This window comes from Clarias gariepinus, chromosome 28, assembly GCF_024256425.1.
Source record: "Clarias gariepinus isolate MV-2021 ecotype Netherlands chromosome 28, CGAR_prim_01v2, whole genome shotgun sequence".
Lineage (NCBI taxonomy): Eukaryota > Metazoa > Chordata > Actinopteri > Siluriformes > Clariidae > Clarias > Clarias gariepinus.
The window spans coordinates 20,288,413-20,313,996 of record NC_071127.1 but is presented as its reverse complement, the minus strand read 5'-3'; the positions used below and the strand labels follow the sequence as shown (position 1 = coordinate 20,313,996).

Sequence of the window (25,584 nt, the reverse complement as noted above, 5' to 3'; positions counted from 1 at the left end):
AATCAGGGTCCTCAAGGTCCCCCTGGTGGTTTGGGTAATCCAGGTCCACGTGGAGAAAAGGTAAATATGCAACATACATTATTTTTCTATGGTATCACATATGCCTTAAGCTATGCTGATGGATTATGTGATATGATGTGTTGACAGGGTGAACCTGGTGAATCTGGACCACCTGGTGTTGGTGGAGAGCCAGGAAAGAAGGTGAATTTTTTTTTTCAATTGATTTTCTTGTTTAAAAAATTCAAAGCTGGTAGATTTTGGAATAATATTGGATTTGGTTGGCTACGGTAGGGCCCAAGGGGAGAACGTGGTGAGAAGGGTGAGGCTGGGCAGCCAGGTACTCCTGGACCTTCAGGTGGAAAGGGGCCCACTGGAGATGATGGACCTAAAGGAAACCCTGTAAGTATTCAAGTATGAATCGACCTGACAGAAAAGTGGACTCAAACGTGATTAAGTAGTAACTTGCTTGCTTGTGTTAAAGGGTCCTGTTGGTTTCCCTGGTGATCCCGGACCTCCTGGAGAAGTTGGACCTCGAGTGAGTAGACATTACAGTTCCATCTGGCCTAGTTCTGTATCTGTTTCGGCAACATATAAGGGGCTTATTATATTCTTATTTATTTAACAAGTAAACAGAGGGCTCAGAGCTCTGTATGTGTGTGTGTGTGTGTGTGTCAATGCCCCAGCCGAAATACCCCTAAAATAAAGCATTTCTCATTCATCCCTCAGATTCTCTCTGTTTCACTCCCCCTGCAAATGCACTGTTTCAGTGTCTGTGTAAATGAGCTACTGCTAAGCCACGCCCATATAGAGAGCAGCAGACCTGAGCAACAAGCTAGGGGAAGGGCTCTTCTTATATGAGCTCACATTAGGGGGAAAATATTACTATATTTAAATATAACTTAAATATACAAATATGGGTCTTCAATGGGCATTTACAAAAATTTTATATATATATATATATATATATATATATATATATATTTTTTTTTTTGGTAAATTCCCATTGAAGACCCATCAGATCATCTAAGCATGACTAAAACATTAAATTTGCATATATTGTGCAATATTTTTTTATCCTTATTTTTTTGTATCAAGGGCCAAGATGGAGCAAAGGGAGACAGAGGAGAGGATGGTGAGCAAGGAGAGGCAGTAAGTGGGATTTTTTTTTTTGTCATACGTTATAAGTAATTTAAGTGTACACGAAGTACCCAACCTTTATGTAAAGGAAAATTTCATATGTAGCGACTCTGCTCTTTTATACACTATGGACAGAGAGCAGCTCTACGGTGGTGAAGAAGCCGTACTTTGTTTCTGGTTTAAGAATGCTTATTTTAAACCTGTGTTGATCTGTACAAGTTGGATCTCTTGCAAAGTTCCTGCAAAGATCTACAGCACATGTTTCATAAAGAAGTCTGTAGAAAGAACATCTGTATTTATGGTTTATTTGTAATATTAAACTGCATCAATATTTGACAAAAAATGCACTTTACATTTTATCTCAATTATTGTTCACAAACAAAAAAATACCCTGAATGGCCATGTGACTGAAAATGAAATGAATGACTTTTCTGATGTTCGCATAATATTCTGCATGTTTTTTATTTCCTTCTCATAATCATTTCAGGGTTCACCAGGACCTTCCGGTGAAAACGGACCCCCTGGGCCTCCAGGAAAAAGAGTATGTCTATTCTTACAGTATAACATAGGTTTTTAAACATAAGTGATTATAAAATAGTGACATCCTTGCAAAGGGTTAAGTACCAGTAAGTCTCATATTTATTGCTTTTGCCTATTTTTTAATTATTTCTATTACCAAACCTTATGTTGGTTGTATGATACACTGTCCTGATCTGGCCTGGTAGCATTTTTGCACAATACCGAGATGCTAAACTGATGTCCGATCACGCTTTCATGCAATTTTAGTAACTGATCAAGTGTTCGGTGTTTAATCGTAAGCTTTCTAAAAATACAACCAATCATTTTTAAGGGACCAGCAGGCACAAGAGGACCTGAAGGCCGAGCTGGAGAGAAGGGAACCAAGGTAAAGAATATATCATTTCATTATTTAATAGGAACCTTTAATACTATAGCACTCTTGGAGAAATCAGTCATTATACTTCATTTTACTGATGTGGCAGAATTGTATTATAAAAATAGCAATGTATTACAGGATCATTTGGGAGTTGAAGAGACGGCGGCCCCAAATAGAAATATTTTGAGTATATGAGTCTATATAAATATTAGTATTTATTTTAGTACTTTTTTTTTTTTTTTTACTTTTTAACCTCTAGGGGAATTCAGGAGCTGTCGGGGCCCCTGGGAAGACAGGCGCCGTTGGGCCACAGGGTGCTCCTGGAAAACCAGGAACAGAGGGTCTGAGAGGACTGCCTGGTTCAGTGGTATGCTCTCACGTGGTCTACTTTACTAGCCAACATTTTCTCTTTGTTTCTTTGTATAGGCCTTTTTTATAATTGTTTAATATGAGAAATTAGATATAACACCTTAGATTTGCTTCAATCCATTGTGATTAATTACTGAACCGATCTAAATTACAATGATTATCGATTCCTCTCAGGGAGAACAAGGTGCTCCTGGTCACACTGGTGAGAAAGGACCTGATGGACCAATAGTAAGTCTTTCTCTAATTTAGGATGTACAAAACACATATGCATACTAATTTAATTTAACCATTTGGCAGTAAAGTTATATATAAATAAATGCCATACCTCTTCACCCTTCATAGGGTCCTGCAGGTTTGCCAGGTCTGCGTGGTGACTTTGGTGCTAAGGGTGAAAAAGGACACTCAGGTATGATTGGGCTGATTGGACCTCCAGGTGAGCAGGGAGAAAAGGGAGACAGAGGATTACCTGGACCTCAGGGATCATCAGGATCCAAGGGAGAAACTGTGAGTGACACACCAACAGCCTCACCAACCTCAGTTTCTGAATGCATTCCCTGCATTGATTAGGACCATAATATTTGGTCCCCATATACCATGAAGTGTAATATGACTACTTTAGTTTGAGTTTTGTTCAATAAGCACGTGTTGCATATCATATGCTGTGCTGCGTTCCAGGGTGTGTCTGGTGGAACTGGGCCTCTGGGTCCCTCTGGTCATCCTGGTTTGCCTGTAAGTATTTATTTGGCAAAACCTTCTTTATATAGTACAAGATACATAAAATAAGCGCAAGGGTAAATTTGACACACTTTTTACAGGGCCCAAGGGGAGTTAAGGGAGCAAAGGGTGCTACGGTGAGTAGCTGTGAATCTTTATCACAGATATGTCAGTGTAACATCAACAAGTAACAAATATTATGTTAATGTGAAAACGTGTTTGCTATGTTTCAGGGCGGAGGTGGTCCCAAAGGAGAGAAAGGTGTACAAGGGCCTCCTGGACCCCCTGTAAGTTCACCAAACATTAACTTTGATATAGGATGATATAAATATACCAGACTACAATTTATCCATTAGAACAAACAATGGTGGAATCATGTACTAAAGGAAGAAGATGGAAGATGCTGACCAACACCCTAAAAGAACATTATAATTAAAACTAATTGAGGGCTACACCTCTTAATAATGTCTTCTGATTCCACTTCCTTCTCCAGGGACCTCCTGGTGATGTCATCCAGCCCCTGCCCTACACAATCCCCAAAAAGTCCAAGCGCTCAATCGACGCCAGTCAGATGCTCCCTCAAAATGATGAGGTTGCCCCAGCTGATGCCACAGGCACTGAGTTTCTAACCGGCAATGAAGATATGGAGGAGATTATGGGTTCTCTGAATGCCCTGCATGTGGAGATCGAGAGCATACGCTTCCCACTTGGAACAAAGGAAAGCCCAGCCCGCACCTGCCTGGACCTCCAGCTGAGTCAGTCAGAATACAAAGATGGTATGCTTATTTCATTGTTATCATTGTTGCAGCTAAATAAGGAACAGTGATTCTGTTTTCTCATGTTTCCAGTAATACTAATAATACAGGGATGTTAAGAACCCTGACTCAGACTAAAAGTGAGACTGTGTTGTTGTTTTTCTCCTTGTGTATAGGTGAATACTGGATTGATCCAAATCAGGGCTGTGCACGTGACTCCTTTAAGGTTTACTGCAACTTCACAGCAGGTGGAGAGACATGCCTGTATCCTGCCAAGGACGTGCAGAATGTAAGTATATAAAGATATAATGGAAAATACTGGAAAAACCTTTTATAATTTTTTTATGGTACAGGTTCATCAAACGTCTGCATTCGTGTGTGATAAGTTATGCATCCTATGGTCTTTCTCTAATCTTTCAGGTGAAGATTAAGTCTTGGCCAAAGCAGAAGCCTGAGTCGTGGTACAGCCAGTTTGATAAAGGAAGCAAGGTAAGCATTTCCTCATCTAATCTCCAGGTGGAAATGACAACCTAAAATTTTGATTCCGGTTCGATACCCAGGCATTAAATGCAAAGCATCCACAATCCAAGCCTGTGTTAGCCAGGAAGGGCATCCGGCGTAAAGCCTGTGCCTCTTTGAATGCGGATGGGATAGACCTCTGCGGTGACGCCTTAACATGAGCGGCCGAAAGAACAACATAAGACACAAAGCAAAAGTTTTATATATAACAAATAACAAAGATTGTTTCAAGACCAGTTCCTGAACATAGGATGACAAAGCAGTACATCAAATTTCACCTTGAATGGGCTTCAGAGAAAAACCTATACAAGCTCAATCTCTTCCCCCTATGACTGGAAAGAATGCATAGCTTAGGAAAATGTAAGATCCACCCTACATTCATCTTCTGGCAAAGCATTACAAGGGGAAAAGGGTTCTCGGGTTCTCTGCTCTTCCCTTTTTAGCCTTGGCACATAGTATAACATAAATTCATGTTTGGTTAATAATGTAAATGCACAGGGTGTAAAAGATCAATTTCAACGGCTTCAGTTAATATATCAGGTAAAATAAAACATTTTCCTAGGTGATATGATGGTTTTTAACGAGCATAAACAACACTCCCAAGTGACGAAATCGCAGAAAATTGCAAACAATAAAAAATTTTTTTTTACATTTACCCTATATACACAAACATATTGAATAGGAAATAAAACACTAAGGGTGGCATTAAACATTCAGGAATTACAACTATTCAGGAACAATTTTCATACATACTGTACACACACACACAGACCATTTTATGGCGTGTTCATGACTAGCAGATCAAGCAGATAAAAAGCCTTGACAAAAAAAAACAGACTAAACAAAAAAAAAAAAACAGTGAGAGCAAAAACGCAGGGTGTGATCAATCCCACAGCTTGGAACAAAAGAAGGAATTAACTGGTGAGCTCAGCAACGCAAACTTCTTTCGCAACATCTCTTGACTTATTTCGCAAGTCAAGATCACTCTTGAGAAGGTGGGTGTGTCAACGTCTACGATCAAGAGACAGCTCTATGAAGGAAACACAGACGCTTCATAACAGGGTGCAAACTACTGGTAAAGCTCAAGAAGAGAAAGGAGGGATTAGATTGTGCCAGTAAAACTTCTCTTTGGACTGATTAAACCAAAATTAAGTTGTGCCAGAATGATGGGAAGAGAAATGTATGCAGAAAGAAAGGAACAGCTCATGGTCCAGAGCTTACCACATTATCAGTCAAACATGGTGGAGGCAGTGTTATGGCATAAGTGTGTGTGTCTGCCAGGGTAATCGGGATCACTGGTGTTTATTGATGACCTGACTGCTGATAAAAGTAGCAGGATAAAGTCTGAAGTGTATAGAGTTAAACTCTCTGCTCAGATTTAGCCAAATGCTGAAAAACTGATAGGATGCCACTGGCCAAGTCAATCACATGATCTCAAGCCAACAGGACATGCTTTTCACTTACTGAAGACAAGACTGAAGGCAGAAAGACTTAAACGAGCAGCAGCTGAAGGCCTGGTAAAGCATTTTGAGGAAGCAACCTTAGCATTTTAAATTTAAATTTTATTTGTCATATGCACAGCCATACATGGTATGATATGCAGTGAAATGCGTATTAAATGCATTTAAAAATGCGTTTGTATTTGGTCATGTGAATGGGTAATGCCATATGGTTATATACTCATATCTTAAGTGCTTGTTTTTAAATTCAATGTGGTCGTGTACAAAAGCCAAATACCCTCTCAAAATGTCTTTTGTTCCAATATCTATGAACCTGATTGTATTCCCACCACTAAAACATTCATTTTGGGTAGAATCGACTTATTACTGTATGTATTCTATATGTATATGCTCATTTCAGTAATCCTGGATTGCACTGTATATGCAGAAGAGACGCTTTTCTTATTTCTTACTCTGACCTCAATGTTCTTTGTTTGTTTTTTTATTCAGCTCTCCTATGTGGATGCAGATGGTGAGCCGGTGGGCGTAGTGCAGCTGGGATTCTTGCGGCTGCTCAGCATCCAGGCTCATCAGAACTTCACCTATCACTGCCACCACTCAGTGGCCTGGGCCGATAACACTGCCTCCGACAGATATCAGAGGGCACTGCGCTTCCAGGCTGCTAATGATGAAGAACTGACCTATAAGACCAGTCCCTACATCAAGGCACTCACTGATGGCTGTTCTGTAAGTTTTTACTTTTCTTTCCAAAATATAAAAAAAAATCACCAGGAAATGAATGCCAATTAAAATAAATCTGCTTGTTGTCTTATTTACAGTATCGTAAAGGTTACGGTAAAACTATTCTGGAGATCAACACACCTCAAGTTGAGCAGCTTCCTCTCATGGACATCAAGATCACAGACTTTGGGGAGACCAATCAGAAGTTTGGTTTTGAAGTCGGACCCGTCTGTTTCCTGGGATAAACTTACAGAACCAGAGGAACACCAAAACCAGACACAAGTGACACACAGTAACTTGGATTCACTCAGAGGTGCATTTATCTGGCGCAGATGCATGCTGGAATAAATACATGTTAAAAAAAGACGATCTAAGATGTGGACACACAAACATGCAAACACACAAACACACACATAGAAGTTATTGTGAAGCAAAGTAAGAGTACAGATCAAAGGGAAAAACAACTATAAAAAAGGTGAGATGAAGATGGAGGAAGCAGACCTGATGAAACACACCTGTAAAGATCAGCATGCATCGAGGCTTATTAATCAGGAAGAGTGTTCTGGAATGAGCCACGCCATAAAAGGGGCAACTGCTAAAGCAACGTGTCTCAGATCACCTCGTCCTCATCTTTCTTTCTCACTTCTTTGTCCCCCAGGTGTCTCTTCTCCTCCACCTCTGTGCTTCAGCCTTCACCCTAATCTTACCTAAGCCCTGTGTGATCACTCCGTTTGAAGCTATTATTGTTTCCCCTTTGTTTCTAATTCTGCACAGCAGAGATCTGTAAATTGCCTCGACTCCTTGTACATGCCTTGTAGAGTCATTAAAGCTTATACACACTTTCTATCGTGTGCACCCCACGGACCCAGGATTAACTCAGCAGACGAGAATATGTTTTATATATATATATATATATAAAGAATAAAACTCGAGTTGTGCTAGTTTGTGTCATACAGACTAGTGTCAGCATTTCTAGTTCTATAAATTGGTCTCTGTATTTTTCTGCTTTATCGTGGAATTCCTCGTCTGGGTTGTGAAGTTCGAGATCGCCATCCTGTGCTTGTGTTTTCTCCGTGTAAGCTTCAGTTCACATCACTAAACTCTATCATTACCTGCTCATGCTGACAATGTGAATTAGAAACCCTTTGTATAGAAATCATGTTTTATTGTATTTATTTTTCAGTCATTAAAACAAGGTGTTGAAGCAAAACGAACCCTTTTACAGTACAAAATAAAATGTGGTGTTTCACCTGGAGTTACCTGTTTATACACCTTACTGCTGTGGATGTGAACAAATGACAACCTCAGTGTGTACATCAGTCAGGTGACCTGTAGGGGCACTGTGTTACAACAACAGACAACAACATGCAGAACAGGGGTAGAACAAAGGCAGAACAGTAGTAGGCCAGGGGCAGAACAGGGGTAGAATGGGGTAGACCTGGGGGTAGACCTGGTGTAGACCAGAGGCAGAATAGCAGCCGAGCTGATCCAGAACAGGAGAAGAACATCTGTAGGCCAGAACCAGAACAGGGGTAGAACGATGTATATACCTGAGATAGACTTGGAATAGACCAGAGGCAGAACATGGGTAGGCCAAGGACAGAACAGGGAAATGGGGTAAACCAGAGGTAGACCTGGAGTTGAACAGTGGCAGAATAGCAGTAGGCCAAAGACAGAACATGGGTAGAACAGGAAGGCCAGAAATAGTCCTGGAGTCGACCAGGGACAGAACAGAAAGAACAAAGGCAGAATAGAGGTACCTTAGGGTGGAACTCAGGCAGGACAGATGGAAAACTGATAGAGCAGGGACATAACAGGGCTAGAACATTGACAGAACAGAGGCAGAATTAAAGCAGAACAGGTGGGACAGGGATAAACCTGTAGAACAAGGGCCAAACAGGGATAGAAAGAGTGTTCTGGAAAACTGCTAAAGCAACATGACCAAATGTCTCAAAACACCTCGTCCACAGATCACCTTTTTTTATATAACGCATAAACAAATGCGTGCAAATCAGCTTTACAGAATAAAAAAATAAATGTAAATGAAAAGTAAATATACTGTATGGAAATACTGTATGTATAAATTGTAATAATCAGATCGTCCCTAATGAACAAGTCGAGGGTGACGGTGCTGAGGGAAAAACTCCCTGAGATGGTAATAGGAAGAAACCTTGAGAGGAACCAGACTCACCATGGAACCCATCCTCATCTGGGTGAGAACGGATAGCAGGGATTGATCTGCACTCATACTGTGTGTTAGGAGGCTGGCCTGTATAACTGAAGATGTGGAGAAGTTCATATGGAGTCCAGTTATCAAAAGGCATTCCACAAAAAGGATCTGTTTGCTTAATTTTGTACAGAAACTTTCTTTCTGATTACCATGCACTGGCAAAGTCACCTGGCAATGTCCTGAGTGTATTTGTTCACATACTCAACTAAAAGCTGCATGTGTTACCAAAGGATTCAAAGGATTAAAACATTTTTGCATATGTAAGCAAACATGGCGATACTCATGTAGTTTCCATGCCTTCAATTTACTGTAGACATTTAAGTACTTATCTTCAGAACACGGTTATGACGCATATTTGTCCCTCTGCAGTGGTAAAGGTGTATCATACTGGTGGGGGAACTGCTGACTTGGTCGCACAAGTTCTCAGATTGTGGAAGTGTCCAAGTATTCGGATTACTTATTTGATGTAACAAGTAAACTAACACGTTCAATTTAATTTGTATAGCGCTTTTAGCTATTTTCATTGTCCCAAAGCAGCTTTACACAATCAAAAGATTATTTAAGTTTGTATGAAATGTGAATTTGTATGAATCAAAATGGTCAGTTTGTCCCTGGTGAACAAGCCAAGGGCGACAGTGGCAAGAAAAAACATCCTGGGATGGTAATAGGAAGAAACCTTGAGAGGAACCAGACTCAACAGGGAACCCATCCTCATCTAGGTGAAGTTCAGCTATAACAGCAGATGTTAATTGATGTTAATATGGAGTCCAGGTAGTTATTGAAGACCCAGGTAGACTTGTAGGAAGTTCCCGTCCTGAACTATTGAACTGTCAAGTCCCCAGAGAAACAGTTGCCAACACCAGTCGAGGCCAGAACCATCTTCTAGGTAGAGAGAATCATCTCCAGACATGAGACGCATCCCAAAGAGACACATGGGGCATCCATGTGACGAGATCTCCAACCAGAAGCGGGGCACCAGGATGGGTCCGGAGGGCAGAGGGAGTCTGGATCACTAGCAGCTCGGGAACGACATGTGTAGCTCGACAGAGAAAGAGAAAGAGTGAAAGGGGGAGACAGGAGGAGAGAGGAAAGAGAAAGAGGGGGAGAAAGAGAAGAAGAGGAGAGATGGCAGTTAGGTATGGTCACAGTCACACAATGTATAATGTGAATGTATATTAACTGTAGAGTGCAAGCAGAGACTCCGGCAGGACTAACTATGACATCATAACTAAATGGGAGGAGCCAGAAGGAAACACAAACATGAGGGGGAACTGAGATGTAAAGCAAACAATCACCTCACCGTCAACAAACCTGAGTGATCAATGAGAGTGAGGAAGACAGCATCCAAACATACCAGTTCACCATAATACTCTACGTCCATGAGTCCCCCAGATCTGCTCCTTTACCTAAGGCTAATCTATTTATAAAAATGCTTGGCTAAATAAATAGGTTTTTAGCCTGGACTTAAACACTGAGACTGTGTCTGAGTCCCGAACACTATTTGGAAGACTATTCCATAATTTTGGGGCTTTGTAATAAAAAGCTCTGCCCCCAGCTGTATTTTTCATAATACGCGGTACTGACAAGCAGCCTGCATCCTTTGATCGCTGCTGCATTCTGGACTAGCTGAAGCTTATTTATGCATCTAGCTGAACAACCAGACAGTAAGGCATTACAATAGTCCAACCTAGAGGTGATAAAAGCATAAACTAGTTTTTTTGCATCGTTTAAAGACAATATATTTCTTATCCTGGCAATATTTCTGAGGTAAAAGAATGCTATCCTGTTAATATTATCTACATGAGCTTCAAATAAAAGGCTGGAATCAATGTACACGTTATGTCCATCATTTAAGTACTGAGTTATTTAGTTACTCAAAAATGTAATCCGTTATTCCAACAATTTATGTAGTCCCTGAGCCAGACAGCAATCATTCTCAATCCGTTATTGTGTGTGTGTGTGTGTATGTGAAAGTCGTCCTACAAGCCCCGCCCCCGATAACCCGCTCCCCTCTGTTACTCCTGCTGTTATACCCCTATCTCACCTATGCGGTTTAACTATATGAGGAGCGACACACTGAAAGATGGAAACCTAATCACAGCACTAAAACTGGCAGTGAATCATGATTCCAAAAAAAGTTGGGACACTGTACAAATTGTGAATAAAAACAGAATGCAATGATGTGGAAATTTAAAAATTTTATATTTTATTCAGAATACAACATAGATGACATATAACATTGTATTATTTTAAGGGGAGAAAGAATTAGATATTAAATTTCATGGCATCAACACATCTCATTAAATTTGGGACAAGGCCATGTTTACCACGATGTGGAATCACCTCTTCTTTTTAGGAGTCTTCTTTGTGAAGACTTCTTCTTCCTCTGCCATGATGTTGTAATTGATGCCGTATGCATACACACAGAGATTGTCCCAGGTTCTCTGAATCTTTGGATGATACACTGTAGATTATGATATTTTCAAACTCTTTTTTCTGAGAAACTTATTTCTAATATTGCGCCAAAAATATTGTGGCGTGGGCGGGGCGGCGGCTGACGACCAGCATGCCTTGCGGTGATGTCGGTGTGTGTTCACCATGTTGGGGAAAGGTGTTCTGGTTAGTGGCTTAGGCCCTGTTGTGTGTGAGGCGGGTGTGTGACGTGTGAAATGTGCTCCAGTTCAAGCTAGTGCTGAATTGGATGTAGGCTCCTGAGTGAAGGTGCTGCTTATGCCTTACCTGCTGTGTGCCTAATAAAGTACTCCCAGCCATTGCATTGGGCAGCAAATAAGCTCACTCGTCTCTCCAGCATTCTTTCTGGCGCAAAAACGCTACATTGGTGTCATAAGTGGGATGGAGAATAACGGGTTCGAGCGCACAAAGGAGGACCTTCTAAAAATCCAAGCGGGCCGCCGAGTAGCGGAGCGACTACTCGCACAGAAGAAGCGCTTACCTGGCGGAGCTAGCGCGAGCACACCACGTCAACCAACGCGGAGCGGGAAGCAGAAAATCCCGGCGCTGGATCTCGGGGCGGCAAATAAGCTCACTCGTCTCCCCAGCATTCTTTCTGGCGTAAAAACGCTACAATATTTTTCGCCGCAGCTTTGGGGGTCTTGGTGATCCTCTGTCCATCTTGACTTCTGAGAGACACCGCCACTCTGAGAGGCTCTTTTTATACCCAACCATGTTCCCTATTGACCTAATAAGTTGAAAATTGGTCCTCCAGCTGATTCTTATATGTACATTTAACTTTCCCGGCCTTTTATTGCTACCTGTTCCAACTTTTTTGGAATATGTAACTCTCATGAAATCCAAAATGAGCCAATATTTGGCATGGAATTTTAAAATGTCTCATTTTCAGCCTATGATATGTTATCTACAGTGTATTCTATTATAAATAAAATATTGAAATGTGAAACTTCCACTTTATTGCATTCTGTTTTTATTCACAATCTGTACAGTGTCCCAACGTTTTTGGAATCGGGTTTGTAACTGATTACTTTTTAATGACAGTAATTTTCTAATGTAATTCTAAAAGTAACATCCTCCAACACTGCATTTGACACAGTCGAACACAGTTTTTTATTGCAGTCTCTTAAACTTTTTGTTTTCAGTGACTCGTTTATTCAATAATGACATAAACAGCTCTGTCACACTACAGTCTGGTACCTCGGTAGTTAAGTTTAGAACGAGGAGTCCAGCAGGGCTGTCCAATATCTCCCTTCCTTGTTTATTAGTGGTGGAGAGACTGTCTCGTGATGTTCAGAATAATCCTATTCTTAAATGCATCATGGTTTGTGATAGAGAGATACAGTCTCACAATTAGTGGATGACAAACCTATTTTTTTGAAGGATGAATCTCAAGTATCATATGCTTTATTGTGAATTAACAGTTCTCTATAGCCTCTGGATTATCTCTTAATGTTGGTCAATGTGAAACGATGCCCCTCCACTCTCGCAATGAAACCACTAATGAAACTATACCTGTTAAAAATACTGTTAAATATTTGGGCATTTCGATTTCAAAAGATGTGGCTGAGAGACGACAGCTAAACTTTTCCCACAGACTGAAGAGAGTGTCTACTGTATGTAATAATTGTCTACAAAGAGATTAATGTATATTTAGAAGAGTACTCCTTTCTAAAGCAGAAAGTTTGTCTCACCTTGTTTATGCGGCACTATGTTTATATGTTAAAATTGCGAGAGATAAATAAAATTATTTTTAATTTCATCTGAAAAAATAGATCACAAAAAATACAATTCTTGCAAATAAGAAAACGGTAAGAGGACTTAAAGAATTAGACTTTCATAATGTCAACCATGTGTTTAGGATAAATTGGTTAAAAAAAATTATAATAAACCCCACATCTTTATGGTTTTTAATTCCATCTCACATTTTTAGTAAAATTTTGATTTTACTCTCTTGTGATTTTTTGCCAAGCAGATTGCCTATTAAACTGTCTTAATTCCATCAGCAAGTACTGTAGGCTGTCAAAAGGAGCGGTCACTTTCTTTACCAAATGGCATCTAAGAAATAATGATCACAAATATGAACAATTTATAACCAATTAGATTTTCCTATTCCATCTAGAGAATATAAATCAGTTATTAATGCTATTCCAAGCAGATTTATTACAACTTTATAAATCTCATCTTAGTTTGTGTAAAATAGCAACTACATATGATGAACTAATCATTGGAGGTGTTCTCATCACTGATAGAAAATGTATTTTCTATTGGACCTCAATAATTAATAATATCAACTGGATAAAACCATGGCTCATTTCATATTAATATCTTATTTCTAACAAGGTTAAAAAAGTTTAAAACACTTATATAAATAATAAAATATTACACTGTATTTACCCGGTTAATTCCATAACAGCTAAATACATGGACATTGTGCGGACCTGTGTACGTTCTGCAACCTTCATAAAGAATGTATTCCTCATCTTTTTTTTTTTTTTTTTTTTTACTTGTGGAGGTTTAAGCATTCTGGCAGCAACTTGGAAATTATATTTTTATTTAGATTCAGAAATCTTAAAATTTTACATTAAAGGAGATAATTATCTTTTTTTTTATCACAGTAATAAACTTTTATATTTTAATGCGTAAATTCTTTATTCATAAATGTACATTTTCTAAATCTCCTCCTGAACTCTCAGCTTTCCTCTGTGAAATACAAAACCTCTTAAACTCTTTAAATCTAATAGAAAATCATAAATCTGTTCTGCTTTTGTCTCGACAATCTGATTTAATCGACGGAACACTGAGGATTTATTTTCTCTTCTTTTCTTTCCTCTCTTTCTTTCTTTATTATTATTTTGTGCTGTTTGATTATTCAATTTCTTTATTTATTTTTTGTATTTTTTAGTTAGTTATTTGTCTGTTTATTTGTTGGTTTACTCTGTTTATGGCTATTACTTATTTGTATATTTATGTTACGTGTGTTTATATTGTATAACTTCTATTTAACTGTGTATAATTATTTTTATAATTTAATCTTTTATACCTGATTCTTGTACTTTTATATCTTTCATATTGTACAGATGTTTTGATTTAATAATAATAAAAATGTAAAACCCTCGCCCGCCAGGCCAGCAGGTGGCGGTAAAGATCTCGGCTCAGGTCGAAGAAGCGGACTGTTATGAAAGAGGAGGAAGAAGGGAAGAAGAAGACGCCGATAGCAGCAGATCCAAGATGGCTGCGCTCTTCGTCACTTCTCGTGTCCTCGCGAAGAAGGTCTTATACCCGACTTCTGTAAGTAATTTAATCACGTGCACGTGTCGGCTGAGTGTGCGCGTGTTTGACCCACGCAGAGCCTCGGCGCGTGACCTTCCGCGCGGTTAGAATGGAGGTGTCCTTTATAGAGGCTCAGGGTCAGTGCTGCTTTTACAGCGGGGTTACTCTGGGTCAGGTACAGGAGTCCAGGGTGTGTGTCTTAAAAAAAAAAAAAAAACACCTGTCCACCTGCGCGCGCGCTTGTGTGTGTGACGTCATTCACCCAGAAAGTCAGACTTCAGTGTATAAACTGCATTAAACTAATTCAACACTCGAGTTATACACACTGTATTCAGAACACCACCTGAGATTAGTGTTAAAGTCTGTCATTTATTCATTAAAAGGAGATCTGTGTGTGTGTGTGTGTGTAAAATGACGTCATCTTCCTATATGTTGTAAATGACCTCACCTGACCCCAGTCCTTTATTCTGCCCCTAGTTGTTACCCCAGGGCTGCCCCTCCAGCCTCCGCAGGCTTCACTTCTCCATCTACGGGAAGAAGGCAGGCGCCAAAGTCTCGGACACCGTGAGTACTTTTCTTCTTATTGTTTAATTAGACACAAACAGGACCATCATATCATCATTATAAAGTTGTTATTCTAACTGAGTGAGACGCTGGAGCTAACAGAAGGTGGCGCTCTTCTCTACGTTCTGCTCTGATTTGTAACTTGAACAATTTGAAATAAATATCAGCTCTGTGACTCGTCCCTCCAGTGTGTGGAGTCGACTCTTGGGTGTGAATCCAGGACGGAAGCTCGATGATTTGGAGTTTGACGTTCATCAAGAAGCCACTAATAACGTTAGATAATGTAGCGCTCATTAAAACTAGTCAATATAAATAGTAAATTCCAGGGTGATGCTGTAACCTCTCGCAGTCGGAGGTCAAGTGAGAGCTGATTGGCCGAGCTCTCTCAGGGGGAAGGATGAAAAGTACTTAAAACTCCCACATTAATCACGGCTCTACAGCCAATCAGGGGCGTCTGTGAGCTCACGCAAGCGGAGGGAGCGGATAGCTCTGTCCTCCAGGTGTGTTACTCCGCCCCCAACAGTGCGCGAGCAAGCAGTTCGAAAAGATGCGGGCAGGTCAGGAAATTGTGATTTTAAAAAAAAAAGACAGATGAGCAATGTAGTATGTGCAAAACAAATATTTTCAGTTAATAACTTCTGTAATAATCGTTTATTTTTTAGGGCTGCAACTACCGATTATTTTAATCATCGATTAATCTGTAGATTATTTTTTCAATAAATCGATTAAACTGATAAACGACAAAAAACCATGAAAAGCATCCATTTCCAACTCTATTCAAAAACAGAACTAAAATCTTTAGAAAGTGCACAAACATTAGATTCAGAAATCTTACAATTTTACATTAAAGGACATAGTTATCTTTTTTATCACAGTAATAAACTTTTATATTTTAATGCCTGAATTCTTTGCTTCTTGAGCTGTTATAATAATAATAAAATAAAAATGGACTAACATAAAAAACTTAGACATGTATGCTTTACATCTGCCAAATATATACATTGGAACCTCGGATTACGAGCATAATTTGTTCCGGAAGCGGGCTCGTGTTCCAAAACATTCCAAAAAAACTTTCGTAAACCAAATAAAATTTTTAAAAACATGCTAACGGAAATCACTGCTGCAGTGTTTCTGTGTAGAGCAGAGAGAAAGGGTGTGTGTCTGTGAAGGTGAAAGTAGGACACAACAGTGTTCACTCCGCGCTCAACTAAAGTTTTTTTTTTTTATTAACTGTTGGTGTAGCGTGATGTAAGAGTTTTTTACACACTTCCCAAGTAATTGTTGGCTTTTCTCTGTTGTTTATTCTGCCACGTGTGTTTGTAATCTAATTAAGTACTCTAGGGCTGCACAGTATTGGGGAAAAAAAACTTGCATTGCAATATCTTTATTTTTTATTTATTCTTAGAAATATCTTTTACGATATGTAGAAACACAGGAATGTTTATCCAATGTCTTAAATTTCTCTAATAAACCAAAAATAAATAAATTCTAGAAAATAGTTGCAAGCAATGATGAGTGTGCCCAACCACCTTGCACCATCACCACCCCGGTGCTCCAGAAAGACAGCGGGCACACCGGGCACAGGCATTTAAAGGGGATATCCCAATACCATTGTGGTACAAAAAGCATCACACTATGAAAAAAAAGCATCACACTATGATGTCACTTAATAAAAGGCCGCACAGAAAGTTATTAACCACTTTTTAGCATAGGTTTGAGGCGTCGTCACAGCTGACCCGTTTGAGATATTAAAAATCCCTCTATTAAATTAACAATTTTGTGCGACCACTCCTGTACCTGTTTATTTGCTAGCACGAGAGTGAACTGTCCGCTACAAGTCAATCGATCTCAGACAGATTTTTATAAAGGATGTATAAAAATACTTGGGCTGCACACCCAAGTGTACTGTATGTGTGGGAAACACTGCCCTGTAATTCTGTCCTACATTTGGGCATTTGGCAGACCCTCTTATCCAGAGTGACTTACATTTTTATCTCATTACACATCTGAGCAGTTGAGGGTTAAGGGCCTTGCTCAAGGGCCCAACAGTGGCAACTTGGTGGTTGTGGGGTTTGAACCTGGGATCTTCTGAACCACAGTCCAATGCCCTAACCACTGAGCTACCCCTGGCCTATTCTTTCCTTTCTCTGTACAAAGGTGCATAATATGTGTTTGATATGCGGATGTTGTTTCAGATATCCACACACTACCCGGTGGTAGATCATGAGTTCGATGCGGTCGTGGTGGGAGCAGGCGGCGCCGGACTTCGTGCTGCCTTCGGCTTGTCGGAAGCCGGGTTCAACACCGCGTGTGTCACCAAGCTGTTTCCCACACGCTCACACACAGTGGCTGCACAGGTACACACACACCTGTACATATCTAGCACCCAGGTTCTAGATCAGTAATTCTGGAAGTCCCTAACAGGTTTTATAAATTAGTTTTTTCCAAAAGTATTGGAACAGGAAGGCTGGTGAATTTGTCTTTTTTGCTGCATGCTGAAAACATCTGGGTTTGAAATCAAAAGATGAAGTTAAGATGATATAAATCAGAATCTCAGTTAGTTACCATCTCTGAAGCTCTGCTCTGGATTCGACCTGTGAAGGCCACTTCTGTTGTTAAAAAAGGTTAAACCAACATGAAGACCAGAGAGCTGTCTACGAGAGAAAAGCAAGCGGTTACAATGTTTTAAATTCAGTCTATTATTGGAAGAGGAAATACAGGGACCAGGTCAGATGATCTAAATCTCTCTTCAGCAGTCAGAGTCAGAAGGTCAGACTGGAGCTCACACAGAAATGTTTTTAGAGCTGAGATGATGGAAAGACCTGCAAGAGAGAAAGGATCTGCTGAGGATCCAGGTGATACAAGCTAATGGGTGAGACATGGTGGTCACGCCTTGGGCTTGCGTGGCTGCTTCTGGAACATTTCCACTGATGATGGAGCAGTAGCGGGAATCATCTCCCTATAAATATCCTTCCACTATTTTTCCTTGTTCTCTCTTGATGACTTGTTAATCAGGACCGATGATACGGCTCATGTAGCAGTAATGACAAAGTCTTTAGTTAAGCACTATTTCCCTCTTGGTTGCTCCATCTATCTAAACTATCCTTGTGTTTCTCCAGGGTGGGATCAACGCAGCGCTCGGGAACATGGAAGACGACGACTGGCGCTGGCATTTCTACGACACAGTAAAGGGATCTGATTGGCTGGGAGACCAGGATGCCATTCATTATATGACTGAACAGGCGCCTGCTGCTGTTGTTGAGGTGTGAGAGATAGAGAGATTATTTTTTTATATTCTTTCTTTTCCCATTACTTTGCCTTGCTTTACTTTCCTCACTTCCCTATTCCTTGTCTTCACGTCTCCCTCGAGGTCTTGAGTGAAATGAAACAGGAAGCGGTATTACGTGTTTGCAAAACGATTTGTGAAGTTTCTGCTCGTAAAGGCGTAATGGTCCTGGGTTATCCGTCTGTCTGTCTGACTGTCTATGTACATGTGTGTGTCCGTTTGAGATTCACGTTATTCTAGAAAAGATGTTTGAGTTTTTATAGGTTTAATTTATAAAAAAAAAAAAACTTAAATTTCGTAACTTATTCAGACAGAGTCAAGGTCACAGCAAGAATACGTGTGAACTTCATTTGTAAATTAGGAACATGACGGACTAGAAGTGGTGGTGTAAGTGCAGGAGGTCGTGTCGCCATCCGTGCCTTTGGTGTCGAACTCTGCTTGAATTATTATGTTAAAAACGATTATTACAGTTAAACCTTTGATTGTGAGTATATTTTGTTCCAGAAGTGTGCTTGTATATCAAAACACTCGTATATCAAAGTAAATTTTCCCCCATAATAAATAATGAAAGCTCAGATTATTTGTTCCACAACCCAAAAATATTCATATAAAAATAATAAGTGCAAAATATAAAGTTTAAATATAACAAATTAACTTGCACTTTACCTTCAGGTGTATATGTGTGAGTGAAGGCTAGAGGAGGAGGGAGGGGGCTACTGTGTAGGACGACTTTCTCACACAGTCACACACACATATATGTAGTCGCATAAACGGTGCACGTGCGCATGAATCGAGTTAGATCCGCAGACCGAGTTACTCACAGTCCAAGGTCCCACTGTAGTTCCTAAATGTTTTTTTACACATACATAAAATATTATTGATGAATTACGCAATAGACGTGGGAGGAAAAATCAGTACAGTTGCGTGTCAAGAATTTTTTTGTGTGGACGTTTGTGTCCTAACTAATTTTTTTTTATTATTATTTAAGCATCTGTGCATTTAAGGCAGTAAAATGTTTCAGTTCCTATATAATCCTGCAGATGGTGCTCTAAACTATTTGCGCAGCAGATCATCCTGTGTGGTAGCATCAAGTTATTTGTAATTGTAATAAAATCTGAAGAAAATTGTATATTGTATCGGGATGTATATGAAGATAAATTTATAATACTTAAAGAATCATGATGCAGATCGAATCGTGTGGCGGTATCGTAATATTGTATCGGGTGACCCCAGGTGATTCCCGTCCTTGTGTTACTAGTTATGCATACATTTCCGTATGAAGGCTGTTTTCAGACGTATAATCTGGTTCAAAATGGTTCTCTCTCCCATCATGAACCCAGCTGGAGAACTTTGGTATGCCGTTTAGCCGCACAGATGATGGCCGGATTTACCAGCGGGCATTCGGAGGCCAGAGTCTAAAGTTCGGTAAAGGAGGCCAGGCCCACAGGTGCTGCTGCGTAGCCGACCGGACGGGCCACTCCCTCCTACACACGCTCTACGGACGGGTAGGGATGAGTACCCAGTAAAATCATGTCTAACACACTGTGAGTCGGTGCTCAGCGTTGACTTTCCTCCTCACTGTGGTGTTTCAGTCTCTGAGGTACGACACCAGCTACTTTGTGGAGTACTTCGCCCTGGACCTGTTGATGGAGGAGGGGAGGTGTGTAGGGGTCATAGCCTTGTGCATGGAAGACGGATCTATTCACCGCTTCAGGGCCAAAAACACCGTCATCGCCACAGGGTAGGAGCGGTCTTTTGCTTTCGCGTTTGTGTGACGATTTCAGGGTCTCGTTAGTTTCCTGCAGACTTTATGATCTTTCTCCTTGACATGAAGGAGTCGTCCCTGTCTCCATCACTAGCATTGTGTTTTACTTGTTTAATTGTGATGTTGTATATACTGAGAGTGCGTGTCTCCACAGTGGGTATGGACGCACCTTTTTCAGTTGCACCTCCGCCCACACCAGCACAGGAGACGGCACCGCCATGGTGACCCGCGCCGGCCTGCCATGCCAGGACCTGGAGTTCGTCCAGTTTCACCCCACGGGTAAACCTTAACATGAGTGTACATGAGTGTGTGACGAACTAACGCAGTATCGCAATCATGACCCAGGAACGAGTTACGGTCACGTAACAGTTGATTTGTTCTTTCTAGGCATTTATGGAGCTGGCTGTCTGATCACAGAGGGCTGCCGCGGTGAGGGTGGCATCCTGATCAACAGTGAAGGAGAGAGGTTTATGGAGCGCTATGCCCCGAACGCTAAAGACCTGGCCTCCAGGGATGTGGTCTCCCGCTCCATGACCATCGAAATCCGTGAAGGAAGGTACGGTTCTTCTGAAGTCGTGTTTATAATAAAATAGACGGTGAGCTGGGGGGTGTTTAACAGTTCAATATGCCATCCTCGCTCAGAGGTGTGGGGCCAGATAAGGACCACGTGTACCTCCAGCTGCACCACCTTCCGCCTCAGCAGCTGGCCTCGCGCCTGCCAGGCATCTCTGAAACCGCCATGATCTTTGCTGGAGTGGACGTCACCAAAGAGCCCATCCCCGTCCTCCCCACTGTGCACTACAACATGGGGGGAATCCCGACCAACTACAAGGGACAGGTTCCTGCTACTTCTTATTTTAATTTCATAAAAATGACTGAAGACGAATTGAATATGCATTTTTGATGATGTTTCTCCTGCTGAGACTGAGGTAGCACATGCTGTGTGCTTTTTTTTCCACACAGGTCATCACTCACAAAGATGGCAAGGATAAGGTGGTGCCAGGCCTGTATGCCTGTGGTGAGTCTGCCTGCGCCTCTGTACACGGAGCTAACCGCCTGGGAGCGAACTCGCTGCTGGACCTGGTGGTGTTCGGCCGCGCCTGCGCTCTCACTATCGCCGAAAACAACACTCCAGGTGGGCATGAGTGCAGGTTCATAGTGCTGGCCGCGGAATTCAGAGTCTGGTTGAATCTAAAGAGAGGTGTTTCGATTGATTAAGCGGATTTGCCAACGTTGTGGTTTTAGCGCTAATTGCTTTGGGAAGTTCTGATAGAACTGGAACCAGACGTTCCTGGTTAGACATTGTGCGCTCTCGGTTGCTTTTCTGTTCAGCACGGGTGTACGGAGCGTTTATTTCCTTTCACGTCTTTAATCGAGGAGGCTTTAGCCCTGTCAGAGGACCTGTTTGAGGATCTTGTGGTGCTGTTTTGCTGAAACAGGAGAGAAGCTGGAACCCCTGAAGCCGAATGCAGGAGAGGAGTCCGTGGCTAACCTGGATAAAATGCGCTTCGCTAATGGCTCCCTGAGTACGTCCGAGATAAGACTCAACATGCAGAAGGTACGGAATAATGCAGGAACTTCATTTGTATTATGATTTGGGGAAAGAAAAAAAGAAAGGAAACAAATGGTGTAAAATCTCACTTTTTCAGAAAGGGAAGTGCATACCACAAATACCCAAATGCAGTTGGTTTTTATCTAGACATTAGTTAGCTTTTTATCATATAAATCTTTATCAAGTTACACAGAAACACAATTTTGACTTTTTGTTTTGTTTTGTTTAAATAATCCTCGATTATTAAAAAAAACTTATTTTTAACGGTTCCCAACCAGTTCCCATCTCTTTCTCTCTCTCTTTTCAGACTATGCAGGCTCACGCAGCCGTGTTCCGTACCGGAGACGTCCTGAAGGAAGGGTGTGTGAAGATGGACGCTGTGTACAAGACGTTAGACGACATCAAGACGTTTGACAGAGGTTGGTCTTTTCATTTTAAACCAATACGCTGTAATTATGTTCTGTGTAGCTAAAGTGCCTTGTAACAGTTGATAGCTGAGATCAAACTTAGATACTTATTATGTTAGTATAATAAATATCTCTCTTCATCCTTGAGCAAGAAGCGCGGGAGTGGCCCTCTGCAGGTTACCGCGTGCAGCCTGTTTCTGCGCTCCTGTTAGCACTGGTACTGTGGGCTTTACACACGGTGTGACATCATACTTCTCTTGCTGTGGTGTCGTAGGCATTGTGTGGAACACTGACCTGGTGGAGACGCTGGAGCTGCAGAACCTGATGCTGAACGCCGTGCAAACCATCAACGGCGCCGAGGCTCGCAAAGAAAGCAGGGGAGCTCACGCTCGGGAGGATTTCAAAGCAAGTGCAGCTCCGCTAACATTTCAAGAATCTATTACAGTACCTCTTAAACATGGCTGCTGTTCTAACTGTGTGTGTGTTTTGTAGACACGTGTGGATGAGTACGACTACTCAAAGCCATTGCAGGGGCAGCAGAAGAAGCCTTTTGAACAGCACTGGAGGAAACACACTCTGTCCTACACAGATCCAAAGACTGGAAAGGTATGAATATATCTGCTGTGTGTGTTTAACTCGTGTAAATATTTAGTTTTTGTCACTTTTTATACTTCACATGATAAACGATTCAGACTGACATTGACATCATAATGATGAATACGTATTTACGGCACTGTATCAGACTGCTCTTTGTGTCTGTCTGCGCGCGTCATTGGACACCGTGACACACACACACACACACACACACACACAGACCCCTCCTACTTTCGCCTTCACAGACACACACACACACTTTCTCTCTGCTTTACACAGAAACACTGCTCTGTCGCGATTCTTTTTAAAGGTAAAGTGCAGGTTACTTTATTTTAGTTTTACTTCATATTTTGTGTTAATTATTTTTATGTATTTATTTTTTGAGGCTGAGGAATGAATAATTCGAGTTTCCATTATTTCTTATGGGAAAATTTTATTTGGTTTGTGTTTTAAAATATTCAATTCAATTTTATTTGTATTATATATTATTCATATTTGTAAAATACGACCCTATATAAATGAATTATGCTCGTAATCCAAGGTTCCACTGTATTTAAAACATGAGGTGTGTAGATTTCGGTGTGTGGGCTTTACGGTGTGTAGCCATTACAACATTTGCAGCATGTAAACTTGTGTGTGTGTGTGTGTGTGTGTGTGTGTGTGTGTGTGTGTGTAAAGACTTTACAGCGTATATAATTTTGTGTATACATTTTATTGTGACTTCTCCAGCATGCAGACTTAATGTGTAAATTCTACTGTGTAAACATTCACGTGTATACTTAATGCACTAAATTTTACACAAGATAAATTTTTACTTGCGTGCACATTACGAACTTTACAATGTCCATGTGTAAAATTAAAAGCGTAAACTTTATAGTGTAAAGACTTTACAGTGTGAAGACATTACAACATGTAAACATTAGTGTGGACTTTACAGCGTGTAGAACGTACTGTATGAATTTTACTGTGTAAACTTTAGTGTAGACTTCAGTGTGTAAACTCTACTGTGTGTAAATGTACGCATATATACTTTACCGTGTGTGGACTTTACTGCATGAAAAGTGTAAAATTTAGTGTTGACTTTATAGTATGTAGACTTCAGTATGTACACTTGACGGTATGTAGCCTTTACAGCATGTCAACTTGGCTGTATGTAGACTTGACAGCTTGTAGGCTTTACTGCATGTAAACTGTACTGAGCATAAACTTTACCTGATTCCAGACTTGACATCGTGTAAACTTTACGGTGTCCATGTGTGTTTCAGGTGACGCTGGAATACAGACCTGTGATCGACGACTCACTGAATGCTGACGACTGCGCCGCCATTCCCCCTGCTATCCGCTCCTATTAAACTCAGACGCACCTTATGCTTTTATTTAACAGTAACGTGCTTGTTCTACGAGGGCACTTCTGGCTTTATCCCTAATAATTTAACACAAAAAAAGAAAGAAATCTGCAAATCATATGAACAATATTGTAAAAAAAGGCAGATTTTTGGTTCGTGTATCGGCACTTAAATGTAATTAAATTCCAGACGTTCCTGCGTTAGACTGATCACCTGAGCCTCGTTTATCTAGCTTCAGATGAAGGAGTTTTTCACAGAAAAAACATTCAGGATCACCGTGGTTTGTGTCTATTTCCATGTTATTGCCGCACAGGCACGCACACAGAATTTAATGAACATTGCTCAAACTTTCATATTAACAGCATTGAATAAAGAACACAAAAGACAATCTGTAGACAAACTGTACAAAAAGGGGATGTAAAAAATAGAATAACTTGTTCACCTTTCTCCTGCTCTTCTCCTCACTTTGAGCTTTGCCTTTTATGGTCCTGTGGGTGTCGGTAAATACAAATAGGCTACAGCATGAACTAATTCACCGTAAACTTTCTGTAAATCTGGCAGATTTTGTTCTTTCTTCAGTTTGACTGAAATAAAACACGTACACAAACCTAGATAAACGAGGCTCGGTGTGTGTGTGTTTGTGTGTATGTCTTCGCCGATCTGCTTCCTTCCTTGGGTTAAATTGCTTTCCAGCTACTTGTTTGTTTTGGATGGTGAATTTTAAAGGATATGAAAGTGCAGTTGATATTCTTTGCGTTCCTTGATTTACATCAAGCACACACTCCACAGGAAGGTGCCTGATTGGCTGACTCCAGAACGGAAGTACAAGTAACCTATACATTCATGCAACGTTTATATCTATAATATATATATATATATATATATATATATATTTTTTTTTTTTTTCCATTAATGATAATTTAAATTAAACTGACCTAAAGATCCAGGTGCAGTTCAGAACTTAAGTCTCATTGATAGTCATGAACACAGTGCTACCTGATTTTGTCTGTTTTCACATTAAAACCAAGGGTTTTTTTGGTGTGAAAATAAATAAACGCTCGTCGCTGTTAGTTAACATACGGTTGGAATAACAATATTAACACGCCACAGGGAATTTGCACATGATTAAAGGGAATCTTAATCGTCTTGAAGCTGATCTGTTTTGTATTGAAGTGCTATTAAACATGAATAGTGAGAACCTTGGCATCCAGAGAGACTTATTTCATCTGAACAAACCCTGTTTGCTCTTATGATTTGTGTTTTTTAATTTAGTACGGATTTGTAAATCTAAGTAAGTGCATGAACAGTAATGTAACTAATATTCATAAGCATTCTAATTCTTTCTGCCCTTTAATTACACAGCTTGTCAAAACTTCTAAACGAGTTTTAGCTACAATTTCAAAAAATGTTCGATGCAATTTTTTTGGTGTAATATTAAATGTTGAGAGCGAGGACGCCTTACGCATCAGCTGGTGGAAATCTTCTCCCTTATATGGTAATTCAAGTTAGCTTGTTATAGAAATGCTAAT

At 40.4% G+C, this 25,584-nt stretch overlaps 3 protein-coding genes across 5 annotated transcripts in view; all 3 read left to right on the top strand.

Moving 5' to 3' along the window:
- col11a2 (collagen, type XI, alpha 2) overlaps positions 1–7,824 on the top strand; it is a 54,474-nt gene extending 46,650 nt beyond the window's left edge. For all 3 annotated transcript variants that reach the window (XM_053490416.1, XM_053490418.1, XM_053490417.1), the window contains 18 exons: positions 7–60; positions 148–201; positions 292–399; positions 482–535; positions 1,096–1,149; positions 1,625–1,678; positions 1,988–2,041; positions 2,292–2,399; positions 2,576–2,629; positions 2,744–2,905; positions 3,077–3,130; positions 3,217–3,252; positions 3,349–3,402; positions 3,609–3,891; positions 4,047–4,159; positions 4,291–4,359; positions 6,339–6,575; positions 6,668–7,824. In XM_053490416.1, coding sequence (XP_053346391.1) covers positions 7–60; positions 148–201; positions 292–399; positions 482–535; positions 1,096–1,149; positions 1,625–1,678; positions 1,988–2,041; positions 2,292–2,399; positions 2,576–2,629; positions 2,744–2,905; positions 3,077–3,130; positions 3,217–3,252; positions 3,349–3,402; positions 3,609–3,891; positions 4,047–4,159; positions 4,291–4,359; positions 6,339–6,575; positions 6,668–6,814 — 1,749 coding nt within the window. In that variant the 3' untranslated portion in view covers positions 6,815–7,824. The remainder of the gene's footprint in view (positions 1–6; positions 61–147; positions 202–291; positions 400–481; positions 536–1,095; positions 1,150–1,624; positions 1,679–1,987; positions 2,042–2,291; positions 2,400–2,575; positions 2,630–2,743; positions 2,906–3,076; positions 3,131–3,216; positions 3,253–3,348; positions 3,403–3,608; positions 3,892–4,046; positions 4,160–4,290; positions 4,360–6,338; positions 6,576–6,667) is intronic.
- Positions 1–25,584, top strand: part of LOC128516134 (histone H3-like) — a 575,451-nt gene that overhangs the window by 125,469 nt on the left and 424,398 nt on the right. The gene's annotated exons all lie outside the window — the stretch shown is intronic.
- On the top strand, positions 14,444–24,307 carry sdha (succinate dehydrogenase complex, subunit A, flavoprotein (Fp)). The gene is made up of 15 exons (XM_053490422.1): positions 14,444–14,559; positions 15,019–15,105; positions 17,301–17,462; positions 18,225–18,368; positions 19,732–19,896; positions 19,984–20,132; positions 20,311–20,435; positions 20,544–20,712; positions 20,799–20,994; positions 21,120–21,291; positions 21,596–21,714; positions 22,016–22,127; positions 22,390–22,520; positions 22,608–22,721; positions 23,975–24,307. Exons 1-15 carry the CDS (start codon positions 14,500–14,502, stop codon positions 24,059–24,061), a joined length of 1,992 nt encoding a protein of 663 aa, XP_053346397.1. The 5' UTR covers positions 14,444–14,499; the 3' UTR covers positions 24,062–24,307.

Coding starts and splice junctions, on each gene's coding strand:
- sdha (XM_053490422.1), top strand. CDS start 14,500: ATGGCTGCGCTCTTCGTCACTTCTCGTGTCCTCGCGAAGAAGGTCTTA. Junction 20,713..20,798: donor ATCGAAATCCGTGAAGGAAG/GTACGGTTCTTC, acceptor ATCCTCGCTCAG/AGGTGTGGGGCCAGATAAGG. Junction 20,995..21,119: donor CGACCAACTACAAGGGACAG/GTTCCTGCTACT, acceptor TTTTCCACACAG/GTCATCACTCACAAAGATGG.